General features: G+C 28.2%; 1 protein-coding gene across 1 annotated transcript; it reads left to right on the top strand.

Moving 5' to 3' along the window:
* Window positions 1-1,031: 1,031 nt before the first annotated feature.
* Window positions 1,032-20,556, top strand: LOC107446274 (serine incorporator TMS1). Its single transcript, XM_016060881.3, has 12 exons — window positions 1,032-1,371; window positions 4,384-4,548; window positions 5,552-5,703; window positions 5,989-6,071; window positions 8,295-8,432; window positions 8,576-8,652; window positions 12,440-12,536; window positions 12,980-13,066; window positions 14,351-14,444; window positions 14,530-14,606; window positions 17,736-17,874; window positions 19,890-20,556. The coding sequence occupies exons 1-12, from the start codon at window positions 1,336-1,338 to the stop codon at window positions 20,020-20,022; spliced, it is 1,278 nt and encodes a 425-aa protein (XP_015916367.1). The 5' UTR covers window positions 1,032-1,335; the 3' UTR covers window positions 20,023-20,556.
* Window positions 20,557-22,636: the final 2,080 nt, after the last annotated feature.

Genomic DNA, 22,636 nt, shown 5'->3' with positions numbered 1-22,636 from the left:
AGTTTAGTTTACACAAACTTCCAAAAAATAAATAGCATTTGTTTTGACTTTGTTGCCCAATGAGAGTACCGCCTACTCAGTAAGAAACATATGATGATTCGCTGATATAGGTATGAGTAGTTAAGGTTGATATAATTCATGAGTTATCTCTTCTGACGTCATTACCTTGGCTTGGCTAAGTGTTATTTTCAACTATTTGATGCTGCGAGAACATTAGCAAAAACAAATTCCATCTATCAAAACCTTCCAGATAGTCCCCTTTCCCTATTTTTTTTGTTGGCTAACCTATTATTCGACATGAAAAAGCCTATAAACCGTGATATTCAGTTAACATTATGAGGGTTTCATAGTACGTAATACTTAATTAGTCAAAAAAACAAATTTAATACTACAAAGGAAAGAAATAATACAAGGAAAAAATTGAATGAGATATTGCGAAAAAGTTCTTTTAGTAGACGACTTAAAAATATGGATACATCTCGTTTCATTTGGCATTAAAAAAGATTTAACATTTTGAAAGCCTTATATTCGAAGCCTTCTACGAGAAAAAAAAGGCGATTTAATTCTTTACAATGAACATTTTTTTCTTTGACTTTTTAAGAAAAATAATCCAATTAATAGTAATAACATATAGCATATCGAACTAAGTTTCGAGAGTTTCATTTGAAGAAACTTGTATTATTAATTTATAGAAGAAAAGAAAAAAAGATCAATTTCAGTCAAGCTTCTTTTTCTCCTTTCTTTAGAAAAAGGATCCTACTCAATGCTGCAATACTTGGGCTCAAAAAAATTGCAAAAACTAAGAATACGGCAGTGATTTTTGGTATTTTTCATCCAGGTGGAAAAATGTCGCAAAATTGACAATTTTTAAAAAAGTTTAATAACTTTTAAATTAAGTAATTTGTCGGTTCTATAGTATGGATAATTCTTCATGACAAGATTGCAAATATACTTTAGAATCATCCCATTGCTTTAAGAGTAAGGCACTTAAACTATGGCTTTTTTATTTTCCTTGGTGACAGAGTGACAGCGTTGAAATACAGGCCTCTAGGGGGAGACATTATTCTTTGGGTTCATATTTTGGGCGCTTTTAATTTTTAACTCTCCCAAGGGTTACTAAGCATGGCTCAGGAACCGGCCACAGCTGTTTCAAAATATTTTGTGGAAATTTCCTGAACATTTCAACTCAACTGTGCAATTTAGTATTTGTTTTGGATTTCTGAGCAGAGCAAACTGAGACTGATAATTAGATTTTAGTCATCCATATTAACAAAAGCTACTTAAATTGCATAATAATTGAAGAAATTTAAATCTTTTGATTCTTTTAAATCTAAAATGGGTGCTGTTCTTGCTCCTTTAACTGTTGGACAGGTATTTTTTACCGAATTTACTATTTTTGTTGTATAATTGTTGTCTGAAATTTCTGACTTGTCAGATTCAACGCAATTGAGGCAAACTACATTAAGTTGTAATCTAAAATGTCTAGAATTCTAAAACTGATAATTAAGTATGATTTAAAATTATAAATCTAAATGCAAAAGCATTTAATATTTATATGTATAAATATTTTTTTGAGAAAAACATCAATTATGAAGTGGGTCTTTCAGTAAAAAAAAATTCTAGATTAAAAAAGTTATGATTTCTCCTTTTGAATATCGAATATTGTTTTTTTTTCCTCTAATATGTTTAAAAATGTTGCGATTATTTATTTTATAATTCTAAATATTCTCTTTCATATTCCTCAGAATTCCGTCCTCATTAGTATACCCTTATCATAGTCCAACGAACAAACATATAATTTAGAATTTCCTTATTTTATTTTGTGATGTTTTTTTTCTTTTTGTTTCTCGCGGGTCACTGCCCGAAAGTTTCCAAGACTTGGCCAGAATTCTGCCACAGATAATAAAAGGGGAAATCTCCCCATTTATTAATTTGTTCAAATTATCTTTATGAACCATGCACTACCCACTTTCAGAGACCATAGTTACTCTCACTATTCATTAATTAATCTATCTCTTTATTTAGTATTATAAGAAACTAAAGTCAAAAGAAAATTATTTTTTTTCATTAAAGAAAATTTATTTAAAATTAACTGGGATTAAATTATTTATTTACTTAATATAAGTGTTATCAATGAATTATACTGTAGCCACCTTCAGAGATCTGCTTGATCTCTGTGTCATGCTCTCCATTGATCAACATAGGAAATAGATTCATAAATATATACAAACCCATATATTTAAGATTGTACCTTTTTAATCAATATTTCTCAAAATGCAATGTTATGTAGTCTATTAATAGTAATGTTGTGGAATATTTTAAAAATTAAAAATGTTAGAATCAAGATTTCAAAAAATCAGACTCTTAAGTTTGAATCAACATCTATTTTTATGTTAAGTTATATAGCTGTATGTATTACTCTTTACCAGATGATAAAAATTAATTAGGATTCATTTTTAGAGGTTACAATCTTAAGATTTTAGTCTCAGCCCACTTTGGGTACCATAGGTATATGTTTGGTTTAAGGCCAAAAAGATATATAAGAGCTTATTTATTTTTTAAATATTAAATCGTGAGATATATTATTTAATTTTTTAATTTAATTATTTTCCCAATTTTTATTATAATAATTGTGCTTTATAGATTTTTGTATACAGCTGGTTTAGTTTGAAAGTGATACAAAACCATATGAGCATTTTGACCTAATCAGAATGCTTTTAATGTTGAGTAATGAGATAGGGCTTTTAGGATAACCCTGTATCATCTCTATCCGCGCATATTAAAAGTAAAAAGAAAAAGAGAAAAAAAGTAGGGAAGGTAAGAAATAGATTTTTGAGAGTAACAATAAAATAAAAAATTTTTAAATATCATAATTTTTCTCAAATTTTATTTTTAATTTAAAATATGAGGGTAGTTTTTTAAGTAAGAACTATTTTGTAATGGAATGGGAGAAACTTTATACATCAATGTAAATTGTATCACAAACTAAAATATGAACATTTATTCACTTTTTAACGTAGTCAGCATTAACATTAAAACATTTGTAAAGTCATGACACCAGCTTTTCGTATCCCTTCATCAAAGAGCTCTGCTGCCTGACCGTTAAACCAGTTTCTTTGTTTCAACATACTATAATTTTCCAAAGGCTTTCCGCTAAGAAATTCCTTAATTTTTGGGAAAAGATGAAAGTCTGATGGTGCTAAGTCAGGGTTGTATGATGGATAATCCAGTATTTCTCATTCGTGACAATAGGCCATCCGGATCTTTCTTCATCTTGAACATTTGTTATTCCTTCATTAAACAGACTACACCATTTATGCACATTTCCATCATTCATTACACTGTCACCGAAATTTTTAACAATTCGCTGGTGAATTTCAGCAGTATGAGCTTTTTTGGCGTCAAAATACTGAACTCACTTCACAATTTGTAGGATTACTAGTTGACATGGTGACAAACGAAGCAATATAATCATACAACCAATACTGGCAGAGACGTGAAACAAAACGGTGGGCGGAGTGAGAGACTTGATGATCTTGAACTGACATCACTTAACAGGTTGCGCAATTGATTCTTATTTTGAAAATGATCCTCATACAAAATAAAGCTTATTTGAATGAAGAGGCAGTCTATACAAACCCCACCAAAAACTGGCCATCTAAATATAATTTTTATAATAAAAATGGAAGAGTTATTATCTGTGTTTTTATTTTTTATAAGCCAACCAAGTGGTTAGCATGCCTGACTGCAAAGCCAGTGGTTGCAGGTTCAAATCCTGTTCTGGACATGGATGGTTTTCTCTGTGCTGTCCTCTGTTGTGTTAACATGACCCACCCTATGAACGGGTATCTGTAGCAGTGTGACTTGGGTAATGTTGCTCGCCTCCATGACTCGGGTTCACAGGTGCCTACTGGCTAACTATAAATAAGCAACACTTCCGTGAGTTCAGTACCTGTCATTTAAGAAAAAAAAATTCTGAAAACAATAAATTAAACATTAAAAATAGAAAAAAGGCTGTATGGACAAACTGGCTAATAGTTCCCTCAAATATAATTTAATCATAACCTAAAAAAAAAAGGTTTTTTTTATTTAAATTAAGGTAGAGAAATTGAAAATAAGCAAAGTGAAGCATTCTGAGGAAACTGCTTCCATTAATCCTCACACAAAGCTTGTATCACTTATTAGTGATAAATTACAAAACCAGGAAAATAATTTATTTAAATACGGAAAATAATGAAGATGAGAAAAAAGTGCAATAGGAAGCACTTTTTTTTGCTACCAATCCTACAAAAAGTAGAATTGTTTGTTTATAAATAACCTATTTACTGAAAATTTATTTTTTTGGACATATTTTGTAGTATAGATTTAATTTATATTTTTTAGCTGGCCTGTTGCTGTGGCAGTGCTGCATGCAGCTTATGCTGTTCGGCTTGCCCATCATGCAAGAATTCCACTTCATCTAGAATTATGTATGCTGTAATGCTCTTATTGACAACCATAGTATCATGCATCATGCTGTCAGATCAGTTAAAAGACAAACTTGAAAAAGTAAGTTTTATGTTATTGTGAATATTATTATACAAGTGTAGTAAGAAAAAGTGTATATATCAGAAATTTATTTTCTAGCAAAATAAGTAAGAATAGCATTAAAATTTATAAATATCAATTAAAAAAAGGAATTTTTTACTACACATTAACACTTCTGCATCACAAAGCACTCTTTTACCTTCTTTCTCCTTATTAGTCTGTCTTTTTATTTTCTTACCATTACGACTGGACGATAAATCAATATATCGAAAAATATTGATTAAATGCAATCACCGCCAATCCGATGTTTGGATTGTCAATTTTTCGAAGCATACTGAGATGTGTACGATATTTCCCGTTGTATCGTTGACCTCAATGTCTGCACGCACGATGTTGATCATTGTTTCCAATAGTATATCGATATCTACAAGCTCATGCAAAGATAATTTTCCTCTGTAAGTGTGCAGTGATAATTGTGGCGATGATCATTATCTTTCCCAGTCTTTTTTACATTGTGACTCATCGTTCTGCTGACATGATGATTCGGAATGCGATTGAGAATTGAAATGTTGTTGAATCTTTTAGTTATGGAACGGTTTTCTTTTAATTGTGTGCGTGCAAATCCTGTTGATTTTTTTACAATCAACCCAGCCGTTTCATGTTTTTTAACCGCTATTTTACAGACATCCAAGTCTTTAAATATTGAAAAATAATTAGAACAAATATTCAAGGCTTATTTTTAAAAGAAAAATAAAACTTATTAATTGCGAATTTAGGCAGTACTAAAGATAAGAGTTTAATGTACCGAAACATCGTGATGCATCAAAATATCGCAATGTTAGCATAACAATACATTACAATGCCAAAATCTCACCATCTTCCAGTCCTACTTACCATAGCCACATGTATATTGCTTATTGTTTTAGTAAAATGAATTTCTTTTTTCTTATTGTTCTTATTGCTCTTGTTTGGAACAATTAATAATATTTTTTTTTTTGAAATCTAATACAGTTTATTATTGTAGTTGCCGTTTTGTGAAGGGAAGTGTCATGATGTCATTGGATTTCTTGCTGTATACCGTTTAATATTTGCTTTGACCTTATTTTTCATGCTGTTTTGCTTATTGATGATTGGTGTGAAATCTTCAAGAGATGCCCGTGCGGGCATACAAAATGGGTATAATACCTTTATTTATTCAACTTCATTAAAATTTCAAGATAAGTTGGTATTTTAAGTGTAATATTCAATACATATTTAGGTTGATGTAAAAAATAAAAGAGTAAACATAATATGCTTAATATATTTACTGTTACACATTTTCTGCTATTGTAGAAGTACAGGATATAACTTATGGCTTTTGTTTTTATTACAATTATTGTCAGATTTGAATTTCCTTTTCTGTAAGAATGCTGAATTAAAATATCTTTCAAATTGTAAATGCATTCTCTTTTTATTTCATAGATTTTGGGGTATAAAATATCTAATTCTAATTGCTGGAATGGTTGGAGCCTTTTTCATCCCAGAACAAAATACTTTTGGCCAAGGTAATTTTTGTGCCTATTTTTTTAATTTTTGAAAACGTAGAAAGCTGACTGACTTTAAATTTTGCAGATTTAGACATAATAGTATGCATGCTGCTATGTAAATTGCAGTGCACATGCCTTTACATGACATTTAAAATTGTTAACGCTGTAATTTATTTTATCTGTTAAAATTGCAACACATTCCATATATATTTTTTTCAAAAATATTCATACATTTGTAAAATGTTCTATTTGTGTATAATTATGTAGGATTAGTATTTGTGTGTTCAGAACATATCATTTTCTAAGAATACAAATGTGGATTTTTGATGGAATGTCTTTTTATTTTTAATATTGTTTGTAAAAATTGTGAAAGTTGATAGTTCCAATTAAAAGACCATTATCTAATTGCATACGTGTTTCAGGCATTTTGTCTTACCTGTGGGATTCATTGTTTAAACTTTTTTGGCGATTCAGCCATTCTATTAAGGAGCTCAATTAACAGTTTTATACTATCAAATTTTCATGGTGATGAAATTAGGAATCATATGCTTGAATGCAGGGTGCGTAGTTTTTTTAAAAAATACTTAAAGGTGCTTATTTTCATTTTTGAAAAGCCCTTAAAGGTGCTTTTTTCATTGGGTGTTTTAAAAAGTGCTTAATTTTCCCTTTTTCAATATGAGATTTTTCCTTTACTTAATTTGATTTTTGTTTCGAATTATGCAAAAAGATGCAGTTCACATTGTTCTATTCAACGTTTTCACAATGAATTCAATCCCAATTTATTTCGGCATATGAAAATGCCATTCGTTTTATGCGATTCTAAATTTTATGATTTTTGACAATTGTCAAAAGCAATGCCAAAAGTTTTTTTTTCTTCTTTTTATTGGACATGGCGGTTAAAACAAGATAAAACCGTTAATTGTCAAAAACTTTCCAACCCAGCTTAGTTATGTTAAAAATATTTTTTGAGTGCTTAAAAGGTGCTTATTTTTTGCTGAATAATTTGGCTATGCACCCTGAGTTGTTCTTTTAAGAAAATGCAGTTACAAATCTTGAAAGGTGAACTTTTACCATTTCACAATTATTGATTTTTTTTGTGATTTTAAAAATAGTCTATTCCAATCAACAATACTGTTATGATAACATGTAATTTTTCTATAATGAATTGAAGACTCATCCACCCAATTTTTGTTCAAAAATGTTAAGTGACAAATTCACTGTGTTTTCATTTAGAGATTGAAACCCTACTTTAAAATCATTTGATTAAGGAAATCTTGAACTGAGTTACAAATTATAATTGCATATTGATGTGGGGTAATATCAGTTATTTTATACTGGTTATTTTTTTAATTTAAATGCACTAATTCTATGAAAATTTTCTGTGCATTGATTTGTAATATATGCTTTTCAGTATTGATAAAATTTTGCTGTAAACTGTTAAAAGTTTCAGTTCTGAATAAAATAATTTTTTAATGCTATTCTTCATTATTTTTTTTTTTGACAAAATTTTCTTTTATTTCACTTAAGTAGAGCAAAGTATCCTTTTTTTTATTCAACTTGCTGCCTTTTACAAAAGTAGTCTAGTGTATACTGTTCCAAAAAAAATTTCTGATTATGTCTTAATTTTTTTGAAAAATGTTGTCCTGATTTTTCCTTTGGCTCACTACAAAGACTAAATTATGGCTTGTTTCTTTTTTTTTAAATCTTTTATCTTATACTAAAAATTTTGCTTGGCGAATTACAGTTTCCACACAGTGTCTCATGATATTAAACATATTTATCATGTAATACAATACTCTATCACTGAGCAACCTAGTCAAAGTTTTCAAATAAACTCATTTCTACCAGAATGATTTTTCATAGTTGAAAATAACCTCCAAGTTAATTCAAAGTGAACGTTTTAAAATACAAAATTATATTTTAGAAGACAATTTTTTTAGTCTTGTAGATTGTGTTTGTTCTTGTTTTATTTAATTTATCAAAGTTTTATTTTCTACTATAAAATTATTATTTAATTTTCTGATCCTAAATTAAACATAATTTTGACTTTTTTTTACCGTTATGTAATGCGTATTTAATTTTTTTTTTCTCACAAATTTTGAAAGATGCTTTTTTTAGTTTGAAATTCAAAGTTTCTGCAGAAAATTAAATAGAATATTACTTTTAATCTTTGACTATGTTTACATTTTTTTACAAAATGTTTTGTTAATTGATGTACTATAATCATATCTTCATTCATAGTGTGGATGTATTTTGGCATGATTGGTGGATTCCTTTTCATTCTTATCCAGCTTGTCTTGATTATTGACTTTGCTCATAGTTGGAACGAGAGCTGGCTGGAAAATTATGAAGAGTCACAGTCCAAGGGATATTACTTTGGTACATGTTAATTTCATTAGTTACTCCGATTATTAAATCTTTATTTATTGTAATATTTTTTTATTGTAATCTTGTATCTTTTATATTTTAATTATCTTTTAAATTGTTATATGGTATATATTTTATTCATTCCATTTTTTTAGCCCTGATTTTCTTTACTTTGTTACACTATATTCTGGCTATCACAGCTACAGTTCTCCTGTTCATATTTTATACACAGGTAAAGTGTTTTTAAAGAAATATAATTTAATGCTTTGTACTCATTTAAGTTTACTGTTTAAACTGGGAATGCACAACCTGCAACTTGCAGGCCGCATGCGACCTGCGGACTATTGATCTGCTGCCCACGGGAGCTTCTGATCATAATGATTTTTTTTTTAAAAAAAATACTTAAAAGTGTCCATTTTTGAATCCCAAATATGAGTCTTTACTTTTTGATGTGTTTTATTTGCACAGCTCCTATTCTAAATCTATGTGTTGCTTCTTGATTGCCTTTTCATTGGTTATAGCAACAAATTTCCGCATGGCTTTAAAAAACCTAAAATTTTTAATAAGATATTACGATGCGCAAATTTTGAATTTGAGTAATCACTTTTCAACTCTCTTTATTTTTGCTGTTCTCATCCGAAAGTCAAGTGACTTTTTAGTGTTTTTTTTTTGTCATTTATAATTACCAAGTTCTATGTGGTTTTTAAAATCTCAATGCATTCATTATGATATTACAACTCGTAAGTTATAAATCAGGTATATAATTGATCACTTTTAGATGAGCTCTATATTCATTTTTTTATTTGCACAGCTCCTATTCTAAATCTATGTTGCTTCTTGATTGCCTTTTCATTGGTTATAGCAACAAATTTCACATGGGTTTAAAAAACCTAAAATTTTTAATGAGATATTACAATGACCGAATTTTCAATTTGACTAATCACTTTTCAACTGTCTTTATTTTTGCTGTTTTCATCCGAAATTCAAGTGACTTTTTAGTGTTTTTTTTTTTTTTTCCATTTATAATTACCAAGTTCTATGTGGTTTTTAAAATCTCGATGCATTCATTATGATATTACAACTCGTAAGTTATAAATCAGGTATATAATTGATCACTTTTAGATGAGCTCTATATTCATTTTTTTATTTGCATAGCTCCTATTCTAAATCTTTGTTGCTTCTTGATTGCCTTTTCATTGGTTATAGCAACAAATTTCACATGGGTTTAAAAAACCTAAAATTTTTAATGAGATATTACAATGACCGAATTTTCAATTTGACTAATCACTTTTCAACTGTCTTTATTTTTGCTGTTTTCATCCGAAATTCAAGTGACTTTTTAGTGTTTTTTTTTTTTTTTCATTTATAATTACCAAGTTCTATGTGGTTTTTAAAATCTCAATGCATTCATTATGATATTGCAACTCGTAAGTTATAAATCAGGTATATAATTGATCACTTTTAGATGAGCTCTATATTCATTTTAAAGCTATTTATTGCTACGCTTTTCCATGTGATTTTGAAATGGCATATTTTTACTACAATATTATTATGACAAACGAAATTTAAATTGCACATTTAAATAATCACTTTTTGACACACTTTGCTTTTGCCGATTTCATTGTAAATCCAAGTTATTTTTCAATCATTTTTTGGCAGTTTTAGCGATGCAGTCGCTCGTGTTTTTAAATATTCTGAATTTTTTTAACGTTGTGAGAATTTTAAATCATGCATTTAAATAATTTCTTATTAATGTTTTTATTCATACTGTTTTTATCATAAATGGAAAAAAAATTTGCAATTATTGCGATGCTTTTCTATGATTTTGTTATTTTAACTACGATGTTATTAGAAATACAAATTTCTAATTGTGCATTTAAGTAAGTACACGTAAGTTATTTTAGTATCATGCATTTGTTTATGGTATTTAGAATTCTGATATTGTAATACAATAAAACTAGAGGAAAACGCAAATTTTTAAACTGCTCACTTTTTGTAGTATAATTTGTTTTAAACTTTTTGTAGCTTAATGAATGTTTTTTTTTTTTGAAAAATGAAAAGGAAAACGTTTCCTATTTAAAATTCATAAAACTCTAAATAATTCAAGAAAAAGAAATATCTCAACTATATTACCAAATAAATATTAAATCTTATTTTGTATTAAAATGGTGCTGTTTTAATATTTGGTTTTTGTATAAACCCCATATATTTTTCTTCAATTAAAATATGTGTTTTTTTACTCTTTCAATCTGTAAGCATTTTTATTAAAATTTATATTTTTCTCCCAATATATATATTCTTTTAATAAATCAATTATTGATTAAAAAAAAAAGGATACTTTATTTTTAGAAAAAATATGTTTTTGAACGAATTCTAATAATTAAAAATATTTAATTTCCTACAAATATAATACTAATTTTTTTGATGAAAAAATTAACACTAATATTTATATAAAAATTATCATAAGTGCCCCTAGCATGACTAAATATGTGTGTTGCCCTTTGTTAGTCAACCTGCTGTGCAAATGGCCCTTCACTTACGAAAGACTGTGCACTCCTAGTTCAAACAAAAATAATCTATTTTGTTAAATATAAACAACTATTGTTTAATACTCATATATGGTAAAAATTTATAAAATAAACTTTTTCGCTACCAAATCATTTAGTATTTTGTGCTAGTAAAATTAAGCCATTACGACAACAAAATTTTACTTGATTAGGGCTTGATTGCTGATTACTTAATTAGGTATATTAAAGATGGAATCTGCTGATTGATTTTTCACACACGTTATGAGGTCCTAAAGATTTGAAATTTTGTATTGGCCTGTAATTTCAATAGCAATACAATATTTAAACAACATAAATCGATTCTATTTCTAAACTCTATTCTATTCTTAAATTATTATAATTTTAAGAGCTTTTTTGTTAAAGGTTTTCCTATTAACAATGAATTGTGACTTTTATTGTTATTACTATTAATAAAACTATTATCATTATTCATGATAACTACGATAACTAAAAACTTAAATTGTAAAAATGTGTTACGTTGAAAATGCTATATCAAGGACCACTCCTCATTCTTTTGTGATTTAAAATTTCACTTTCAGTAAAAAAATTTTATTCAGTTTTTTTCAGCAAAAATTTTATGTACTTTAGTGCTTTTATGAAGTAAAACCTGTCAAGTTAACCAGTTACCTAAGGTCACCATTATAACCAAGAACCTGATTTATACTATTTAATAAAAGGATTTATCATTTATAACTTTTGCTACTTGACCATCTGTCTATCCTGTTTCTTGATTCATGAAAGGAGTCAAATTTTGCCTTTGAATATTATTAACTATTTTAAACCCTAAGTTCACTAGAAAAAAACTTATACAGGATAGTTACTAAGGTATTATGTTATGTATTAGAATTTCTCTATATTGTTAAAATACTATAAAACACTAACCTAAAACACATTGTTGGCTGATCATGTAGGGAAAAAATTAAAGGCTTTAGAAACAAATAAGTTTATAAGTATAGCAAATTTAATTTCAAGATATTCAAATAAATATAATGTTTTTTACAAACTGTTTATATGTTCTTGTTTAGTCTTATGTTTTATAAAATTATTTAAAATAACTGATATTCCTCATTATTAAAATATGATTTTTTTTTTTTAAATTTAATAATTTTTACAGTCAATTTATCTCATTTAAGATACATTATTCTTTGCTAAATAAAATTTTAAAAGTGTGTTAAAAGATACATTTATTTTTAATTTGTGATATACTGAATAATATAAGGAACTTGATGTATATAAGGAAAACAAATGATAGTAAAAACATCGCTTACTCCCTTCCATTAGTTTACCACCTATCTAAATTGATCACTAAAATATTGTAGCGCTAGTGATTAACTTTCTTATGTTCCACTGCAGCATGGTTATTTTTTTTTTGGGGGGGGGTTGCTTTTTTCTTTGTAAATATCATTCAAAGTTAATTTTGATAAAGAAATTGCTGTCTCATTTTTATTTCAGCCATCAGACTGTGGAGTTCAGAAATTTTTCATTAGTTTTAATCTTATCTTCTGTATCATTATATCTGTTGTCTCTGTCTTACCAAGAGTTCAAGATGGTAAATTTTTTACTTATTTTATTTTTATTTATTTATTTTTTGCTGCTTAGGAAACTTAATTTAAAAATTCAACCTTTTATTACCAATTTTGTTTCCAAATGTTTAATTTCTTTTTTATTTATGCAAATGAAAAAATTAATACAAAAATAAAACTTGAGTCTGATATTTCATTTGTATATTTATAATAATTTTAATATTAGTTTCCTAAATTTATTTTTTTAGTATTTTTACACCTGTGGTTAGTGTCAACCAACCCAGTGTCAATCAACCCAGATTTTTACTTACTCTTCTTTCTATGACTCTAATGTAGGTCTACCTACTGTATATTTTTTGAAACCAAATAGATGTATTGTTTCCATTTGATATTTGAATTGATTTTTTAGTTTACAAATTATTATAACTTTGATTTATTATTTTTAATCTGAAAACTTTTCATTTCAAAGCATTGCCTAAATCTGGATTGTTGCAGTCATCTATTGTCACACTATATGTTATGTATCTCACCTGGTCAGCCTTGAACAATTCTGATAGTAAGTATATGGGTGCAACAAAATTTAGAAAAAAAATATATGGTTTAAATGTTTTCTCTCATAATTGTCAACTTCACTTAATGCTGAAAGTTTACATTCAACTATATGTTCATTTTTATCTGCTTAGTGTCAAGTTTATATTTTTGGTGAGCAATTATATATCTCAAATGTGAGATCAAAGAAATAAATTAGTAAGATGATGATAATTGTAAAAGTACTAATGCAAAAAAAATATAGTGTACAGGTGTTACGAAATTTAGAAAAAAAATAAGGTTAAATGTTTTCTCTCATAATTGTAAACTTCACTTAAGGCTACAGTGGACCTTTATATTGCCGAAAATTGATAAAAATTTCGGTTTTTTTTGGACATATTTAGACACTTGTTTCATTGCTTTTTCAACTGATTTATTTTTTTTTTAAATTTCGTCATTTTTTGAGAAGTTATAGGGTAGTTTCGTTTTCACATTATGAAGCCACGCCCCTTTTCTTATACAAAAAGCTGTTTTTCTCAAAATTGAAATTTTGTTATGTTTCACGTATTCAAAATGTTCCAGTCGACTTTGTTTTCATCCTATTGAGATGAAATTTTTTTCTAGTTATTTATATGTATATTAGATTGAGTTTATGCATTTGTTTCTGTTTTATAACAAGTAATAAAAAAGTTATCGGGTTTCATGTACCTAACGACCTTTATTTTGAAACAAAAATCTACATAAAATNCCGCATCTGCATGGCTGCAAAAGACTGCCACTTTGAAACCAAAATGAATAAAATTAAATTTATTTATTAATAAAAGTCCCACAGTGGACTGATCGTTAAGACACAGTTCCCAGCAGATCACCTATGTCAAGCATCACTTTCTGCTGTCAGTGTGCGGGTGGATGACCACTTGGATCAGTCTGCTTAGGGACCGAGGGTGTGTATTGGTCCTCATTAAACTGTTCTACCGTAAAGTGCTCGGCTTCGCATACAGGTCGTCGGGCTCCCGAAGCGGGGGTGCCATCCCCTCTGCAGAGGATCAAAATTGTGATGGCATGTCTTCGGATCATCCTCAGGGATGTTTCCCAGACCGTCGCCAATAGCCAGTTGTGCAGCTCTAGTGTGACGTAAAGGAACTACAACAACAATAAAAGTCCACTCTTATTATTATTTGTTATATTTTGTTAATTTATTTATTTTGAACAAAATTGTTTGTTCTGGTTTTTCGCTGCACCCTGCAATTGATTATTAAGCAAATCAATTTTTGATGTAAGAAAAATTAATTGATTAAAAAAATATTTATAGAATGCAGACCAGACTTTCTTGGAAAGAAGAATGCTTTTGATGCTCAGAGTATTGTTAGTTTAGTGATTTGGTTTGTTTGTGTACTGTACTCTAGGTAAGTTTCAATTTTGGACAAATGTGTACTTATTTTGTGCTATTTTGTGTGCATTTTTTCACTTTTAAATTGATGAATTTTTTAGCATCCGAACTGCTAGTAATAGCCAAGTCAGCAAATTGACTGGTACTGAGAAAATTCTTGCACAAGATGGAGATTCTGGTAATCTTTTCATGCTAATTTAAAAAATTATATTATTCTCAATGTGTGAAGAATTTCACTAAGCAGATTTTAATTTAATACCTTCAATCTTATGCTAATAATAAAAACTGATTGATATTATACTAATTAAAAATTTCAATTAAATTTATAAGTAAATCATAATAAAATCTTTTATGCATTTTGATTTCTACTCACTTAATCAGTAAATTGGGTGATATTTTTGTTAAATAATTCCTAGAATCGTTCAAAAAAAATTTTTTTATATAACTTAAGTCTAGTATATATTATTGAATTCGATGATTTTAGTTACATTATAATTGTTAGTAGGATTCTAATTATTTAAGAGTCCTCTATGTCCCAATTGCTAATTGCTGCAATTTCAAAATTCATCTAAAATACTTTTTAAAAAAATTTTTTTTAAGAAAAACAGTATTTAAAGATTTAAAATAGTGAAATATTAATTTTGATTCAATTTTATCACAATCTTAAATATGGTTTCGTTCCTTATTAGAATCCTAGTTATAATAATAATGTAAATAAATTATTCAAAAATGGGAAATGAAACATTATCTAATAAAACTTAAATACTAAAGGCTACATTCCAATAATTGTTCTACCGGCATTAATCAACTTTTTTTTTCTTCCTTCAAACTCTTACGAAACAGTGAAATAGTAAAAGAAAAAAAGTTCAAGCGCTTTCAACAAGTGTCTAGGTAGTCTATAGGCATACCTGACAACTTTTAATCCTTGCAAGGATTATTTTCCACAGTGGTAGTAAAATGGAATTTAAATTACAATTTTAGGCAGAAACATACGCTGTATTTTGAAAGGGCTTATGTGGACTACCACAAAAGTATTAAATATTAATATATCTGCTCTTTTTTTTATAAATAGTGGTGGTTAAAAAGATAATAAAATAAGTTTATAAATGCAAGGAATTTATAGAAATCATATACTTTACTACCACTTTAAATATAGAAATAAAATCTTACTCCAAATGCATAAGAGTTGGCATGTATGTATATGTTGTGGTTTATTAAGCAAAACCAGATATCCCATAGGATAGTACAGTACTTGTCCATCGCCTCGCCCTTTACACGGAGCAAAAAATTTAAGCTAACAAAAATTCTGATGCATCTGTGTCGGAGATGCCAACTGCTCCGAACACGCCAAAATAATTTTTAGAAAACGGTAATTAACTACAAAGTAAATTTTACAAATATTTGACTATTTTTGCTTGCTTTTTAAAAGGTATAGCATGACATAAGTACTGTATAGTGGTGAATTACAGATGGATGACAAAATAATACGAACACCTGTGAAAAAGTGTGACTTATTTCACACCTGCAGTACAGCCGCGCCACCTGCAACAGAAGTCTGCCACCTAGTGAGCGTGAAGAGGAAGCTATCAGTCTCTCAACATTAGTCACCTGTGTTGCATGAGTTTATCTAACTAGCTTTTATAAGGTGAAATGTCTGACCTGTCAGAATTCCAAAGAGGGATGATTGTTGGGGCGCGTTTAAGTGGAGCATCGGTGACAGAAACAGCAAACCTTTTGGGGTTTGCAAGAAGTACTGTATCAGCCGTTATGACAGCATACATGAAAGAAGGTAAGACGAAGTCTTCAAAGCAAAACAGTGGCCGAAAGTCAAAGCTTGATGATAGGGATAGACGTGTCTTGCAGCGCGTAGTAGCTCGAAAACACAAGCAATCGTTATCCGAGATAACATCAGACATGAACAGTCATCTTCAGGACCCCGTTTCAACAAGAACTGTTCAAAGAGAACTTCATGCAGCGAACATTTATGGGAGAGTGGCAATTCGTAAACCCTTGGTGACAGCAACCAATGCTTTCAAGCGCCGTCAGTGGTGTAGAGGTCACAAAGGCTGGTCCCCACAGCAGTGGCAGCAGGTAATATGGTCCGATGAATCATCCTTCACCTTATTTCAGACCACCGAACGATTTTATGTCTGGAGATCACCCAAAGAAGCGTTTGATCCTGAATGCCTCTTACCAACTGTGAAACATGGAGGTGGCTCCATTATGGTTTGGGGTGCGATATCTTGGCGTGGTCTTGGGCCACTAGTACGTCTGCATGGGAGAATCAAATCTAATGACTATCTAAGCGTTCTAGCGGATCATGTTCATCCTTTTGTACAGACTGTATTCCCTGGAGAGCGACCGATTTTTCAAGACGACAACGCCCCTATCCACACCGCTAGGTGCGTTCAAACATGGTTCGAAGAGCATGACAATGAAGTTGAGCATCTCGCCTGGCCCCCTCAGTCTCCGGACTTAAATATTATTGAACATTTGTGGCAATATTTGGAGTCAAAACTTCGTTCCCGATTCCCACCTCTGACAAATCTTTTGGAATTAGTGACCGCTTTGCAAGAGGAATGGCTTAATATTCCTTTAAACGTTGTCCATGACCTTTATGCATCGATCCCACGTCGTATTAAATCTGTAATTAAGTCAAAGAGTGGTCCAACTCCCAATAAAGATTTTCTGATATTTCACAGGTGTTCGTATTATTTTGTCACCCATCTGTATATAAGCCTGCAAATTATTTAGAAATAGTGGTGGATAAAAAATCTTTAATCCACCGCTTCTCAATCTTAAAAAATCTCTAATCTTAATCTCTACTAAATTGAATTTAATAAACCAAGAATCACAATTGATAGACTACCACTTTAAAATAAATATTTTCTGTCTGGAGCAAGTTGACATCTCTGCTGTGTATGTAGCTCATCAAGTAGTTGTGACCCACTATAAGTCATTCCAGTTCTTTTTTTTAAAAACAATTTTCCAAACTTCACAGATTATCTAAATACTCATTTTTGGCTTTCTCAGTATATTAATTTTATAAAATCTACTTCTTATTCAATTCTTCCTGTTTAAGTTTTTACACCGTATATAACCGTTTATAGCAGCACTCCAAAATTTTAAACTTCCTTACGTTGTATTTGATATTGTGTAACAGAAGTAAAATGAAAAATGGAAATTTTCTTTAAGAATTGTTTTTTTTATTTTTTATTATTCAATTTACAATTTATATGATATCATACTGTATTGCTCTTGCGAAAATAAATTCTTTGAATTTTTCTTAATGAATTTTGTATATTAGATCTTGGGAAAGGAGATGTTGAAAGCGGAAAATCTTTTGATAACGAAGAAAATGAAGTTGCATACAGCTGGTCATTTTTCCATTTTATGTTTGCTTTAGCTTCCTTGTATGTCATGATGACATTAACCAACTGGTATAAGTAAGCATCTTTTTTTTTCTCCTTTTATTCCATTTGATATGGTCATAAATGTTTGAGATAATTCTTCCTTATTCGGATGTATAATTAATCTCGTATTACTATTTTTCTAAGTGCTACTGATGCTAGGCATTCCAGGCAATATAATGACTTGGGGCAATATAATGATAAGCCACAATTTATTATTATTGTACAGTAGAGTTTTTTTTGGTGAAAAATACAATTTTAATTTGGGAAATGATGTTTCTGTGTATTGTTATACTATCCAGTGAAAATTCTGGAAAATGGAAAGTTCCAACCTGGAAACAACATTTTGATGTAAAACTATTACTATATTGCCAAAAAACTTTCAATTTTATAGTTAACTACAAAACTTTTTAAAAATTTGTTGTAAGCTAAAAATCAATCATAATAATATAAGAGTATGAATATTAGCTGTAAAATAAATATAAGATAAGAATTTTGATTAAGACTAATACTATAAAAATTCTATTTTAAACTAATATGAATTTAATACCATTCACACTTTTCAAAAATGCTTGTGACCTCTCTTGACATTTTACACTTATAACAACTTATAGTATGAGTAAAAAAAATTTTATTTTGTTGATAACTAAGCTATAAATTTGGATTCCATTCAAAATTTCTTAATATTTCTTTGAAATATAATCCATTATAATTATAAAAAAGGTGCATAGCGTTTTTAAAAAGTGCTTATTTTTGATTTACTTTTTTTAAAAGCCATTAATGGTGCTTTTTTTTATTTGGGGTTTGTAAAATGTGCCTAATTTTCTATCTTTTAAAAAGAGATTTTCTTTGCTGCGTCAATTGTCATTCTAAATTACAAAAAAAAAAAATTCGTGACTTTTATAATTTTTTTCTGCAATATTTATCAGAAACTAGTTATTTTATCATGGTTATGTAATGTTTTTTAATTTTATTGATTTTGTGTTTATAAATTAAGAAATTTTAACAATAGAAAAAAATAATTTTATAATTTTTATTACTATTGCAGATCCTAATTATTATTATTTTTTTGTTTGGAAAGTGATTAAAAATATTTTTTGAATGCTTAAAAAGTACTTATTTTTCATTGAAAAATCTGGCTACAAACCCTGATCAAAAACTTATTATCCATTCAATCAACTATGTTGCTCTTTGAGGGGGGAACACAGAAGATGCTGTAATGAGTTACTAATGGTTGTGATGTTACTTCATTGGCAGTTTGATCACTTTCATGTTCCTTTATTTGTAAAATGTTTGTGCGACAGTTTTACTCATAGAAAACCCAACCTACAGCTTTCCTTCTAAGCATAGCTGCCAACTCAACTGGATTTTGCCAGTTTCTCCTGGTCTACTGGTTTAATTAAAATTTTCCTTGTTTTTTTTACATTTTAGAAAATTCGCTGAGGTTCAATAAGTTTCTTAAAAAAAATCCCTATTGAAATATACATAATGAAACGATACTCCTTTATAGTAATCAGTTTGAAGTTTTTCTTTCTTTTTTTTTCTTGTTCTAAAATTTTTAGTTTTTTTTGTAAGTATAATTAAGTAAATATTGGAGACCATTTATAATAATTTGTGTGATAAAGTTTTTGTACTTTGATGATGAAATTCCCTATTTATAAAATATTTTGTACGTCCTGCAACAATTATCATAAAATTTATATAATTTTGTAAAATCTACTAAATTTTTTTCCCTCTATGTTGATAGCTATATACTAAGTCTACTGATTTTTCTCATCTTATTAGACTGGAAAAATAGTATATTTATGAGAAATTACAAAAATTAAGATTTCATAAATGCTGTTTTTATAGGTATCTTCTGAACTAGTCTCTTTAAATACAGTATAATACTAAATTTAGTACTTTTTATATTTGACATTTTTTAAATTCTTATGTGTTTTAAAAAAAAATTTATTCTTAGAATAACAAATAAAATGATAAATATATCTAGAAATTGATTCATTTATTAATATATTTCGTAACAAATCGTTAACTTATTTTTTTTATTTTAGTCCGACTAGTGGTCTAAAATCATCAAATGAAGCATCCATGTGGATTAAAATAATATCAAGTTGGCTGTGCATTTTGTTGTACCTCTGGTCTTTGATTGCTCCTCTTGTACTCAGAGATAGAGAGTTCAATTAACTTGTTTCTTCAGAAATATTCTTAGCTAGAACTTTTTTATTATAACTGTTCAATGATTTTACATAAGAGTAGATAGCTTGCTTACGTGAAAAATGTGTATGAAAATTGTGTCTTTCTTTAGCTATCGTTTATCCGGTGTGGCTAAAGCTTTAGTCCAATTACCTAGAACAATCCAATGATTTTCTAAAACTTATTCCACGTAGAATATGTGTGTCTGTATTTTTTTTTTATATATATATGTTCTTTGAATTTTGTTTTATGTAAATATTTTTTCTATGAGTGAAAGTTGTACAAATTTATTACTTTGAACAAAAAAATTTGTATACGTTTAACGATTAAATTCCATTATTACCTTTAAAAATATGACTTTTGTGTGTATAGATCTCACTACCTAACTAAAGGCTAGTAGTTTCGTGTAATTTTCTTGCACGTAATTATGTTAAATCTATGCGTGTTACTTGCATGAAGTTGCAATTTCATGTAAATTTACATATTATTCAATACACTTAAAATAAAATTTCCTTTAATGATTTAGCATTGCTTATATGTTTGCTATGATTTATTGAAAATGTACATCACTTTATAAATAATTTTATTGTAAACAATATTATACACAACTTAGTTATGATACACTTTGATAAACAGTAATAAAAACATTCAACATAATTGAAAACAATAATTATGTGGGAATAATTAAAAACTTTGAAAATGCATATCAAATTTTTTCTAACTAATAATGCTTCAATTAACTTAATTAAACAGTTGACTAGATTTAAATATTAATTCAAAGTAAACAGCAAGACTGTGTCAAATTTATGTTAAACTTGCAAAGCAAAAAAGATAGTTTTTAATTTTGTAATTTGACAGAAAAATTATTTCAATTTCTAAAAAAAATTTCAGAAATAAAATAAAAACAATCATTTTTTAATTTTACACAAATTGGCTATCAAATCCTGCAAAGTCAACACTAAAGAGTTACAATAATATTAGGAAAAGTTTACTTCAGAATGTATATAGACATTCAATTTCAACGATTCTAAGCTGTGAAAACATGAGTTGGTGAACATAAAAGATATCTTAGACATTCCTACACATTTTTACTTATAACTTATTTTTTATGAACTCTGATATATTTGATAAAAACTGCTTCAAATATTTTCTTGACAATAAACTTTAACAAACAAAATTAAAAACAGCTATAAAACTGAAGAATTTGTTAAACTTAACAAAACCCATTATCATAGATAATCAGCATTTACTTTGTAGGGAGAAGAATTCCGTTAAGAGTTTTCATTGATTATGAGATTTAAATAAGTTTTTCATTGTTACAAGTTTTAACAAACAAAAATTGCATAAATCAAACTCAATTTCATATTTCAACCATATTTATGTAAGCGATCAATTTATAAGTTAGTTAACAATAATGACAAAATTAATTTTGAATTGATTTAAAATAAAAAAATCTTAATAGATTTTTTTTGATTTTTTTAAATCTGCAAATTTCAAACAGAAATATTTTATGCTTGCAATGAATGTATTAGATACAGGTAAATTAAATATGAATTTTTAATAGCATGTGCATTTTAATTACAAAATTATATTTCTTTACCCTTGGACATCAAAAAAATTTTCAATCTGTAACTTTTTGTTTTTGACAAGCAAACTAATTTTTCTCTCTTATACATTATTAATGCGTGAAAAAACATTTTCAGAAATTTATAAATTAGTCAGGACAGAGGACAAAAATTTATATAATCTCCAACCAAAGAACTTCAATAAAATTAAAAATATGTGTTAAAGATATTAAAAAAAAATTTAGAAATTTGCTTAAGTATCACTGGGTTAATTAATAGAATTTCAAAAAAATAAAATGTTACTGAAAAATATAAAAAGTGTATGTATAAAAAAATGTGTCAAACAGTCAAAAAATTATGAGACAACAGAAATTTGTGAAAATACCAGAGGGTTAAGAACCTTATTATATTAAATTTGCATTTAAAATCAAACTGAAAAATAAGTTTTGAGAAACATTCCTAGAAATTACAGAACTCCAATATGTTAATCAGATCACAAAGATATGTATGCATATATATATTTTTTAATATGAATCATTGACATGCTGTAAATAAAAGATAAAACTCCTGCCCGTCATTTTAAAACGAATCAAATCTTTAATGATAGACAAATGGAAATACCAATTTTTCATTTAAAGAAACTTATTCTAATTATCAACTAATTACATTTTTAACCCAATCAGGATCTTCGAAAGGAGAAAGCACTTCCCGAGGCATGCACATTTTAAGAGTATGCATACTAAATTGATATTATGCCTGTGTGATCTTGAGTTGCACGATTCAGAAATACTTGTTTGATATATAATACAGTGAAAGGTGAATTGTATGACGATGATCCTCATCAGGCTCAGTTCAGGTTTTGTACAATCCAAACTAATCCTTGCATTTCTTGTTCTACAAATAAAAAAGTGCACTAAACTGATAATATTAAACACTTTTGTTTTCTGAGACCAACAGAAATTGAATTTTGGCTCTAACCTTATAAATTTTAGCTGATTTGAATTTCCTTTCAGTTACAGATAGGACTGGGCTATAAATCG

The sequence above is a fragment of the Parasteatoda tepidariorum genome, chromosome 9 (assembly GCF_043381705.1).
Source record: "Parasteatoda tepidariorum isolate YZ-2023 chromosome 9, CAS_Ptep_4.0, whole genome shotgun sequence".
In the NCBI taxonomy this organism is placed as follows: Eukaryota; Metazoa; Arthropoda; class Arachnida; order Araneae; family Theridiidae; genus Parasteatoda; species Parasteatoda tepidariorum.
The sequence above is the reverse complement of the archived record's forward strand: the minus strand, read 5'-3'. Positions and strand labels throughout refer to the sequence as shown.

Coding starts and splice junctions, on each gene's coding strand:
- LOC107446274 (XM_016060881.3), top strand. CDS start 1,336: ATGGGTGCTGTTCTTGCTCCTTTAACTGTTGGACAG. Junction 5,704..5,988: donor CGTGCGGGCATACAAAATGG/GTATAATACCTT, acceptor TTTATTTCATAG/ATTTTGGGGTATAAAATATC. Junction 8,653..12,439: donor TGTTCATATTTTATACACAG/GTAAAGTGTTTT, acceptor TTTTTATTTCAG/CCATCAGACTGTGGAGTTCA.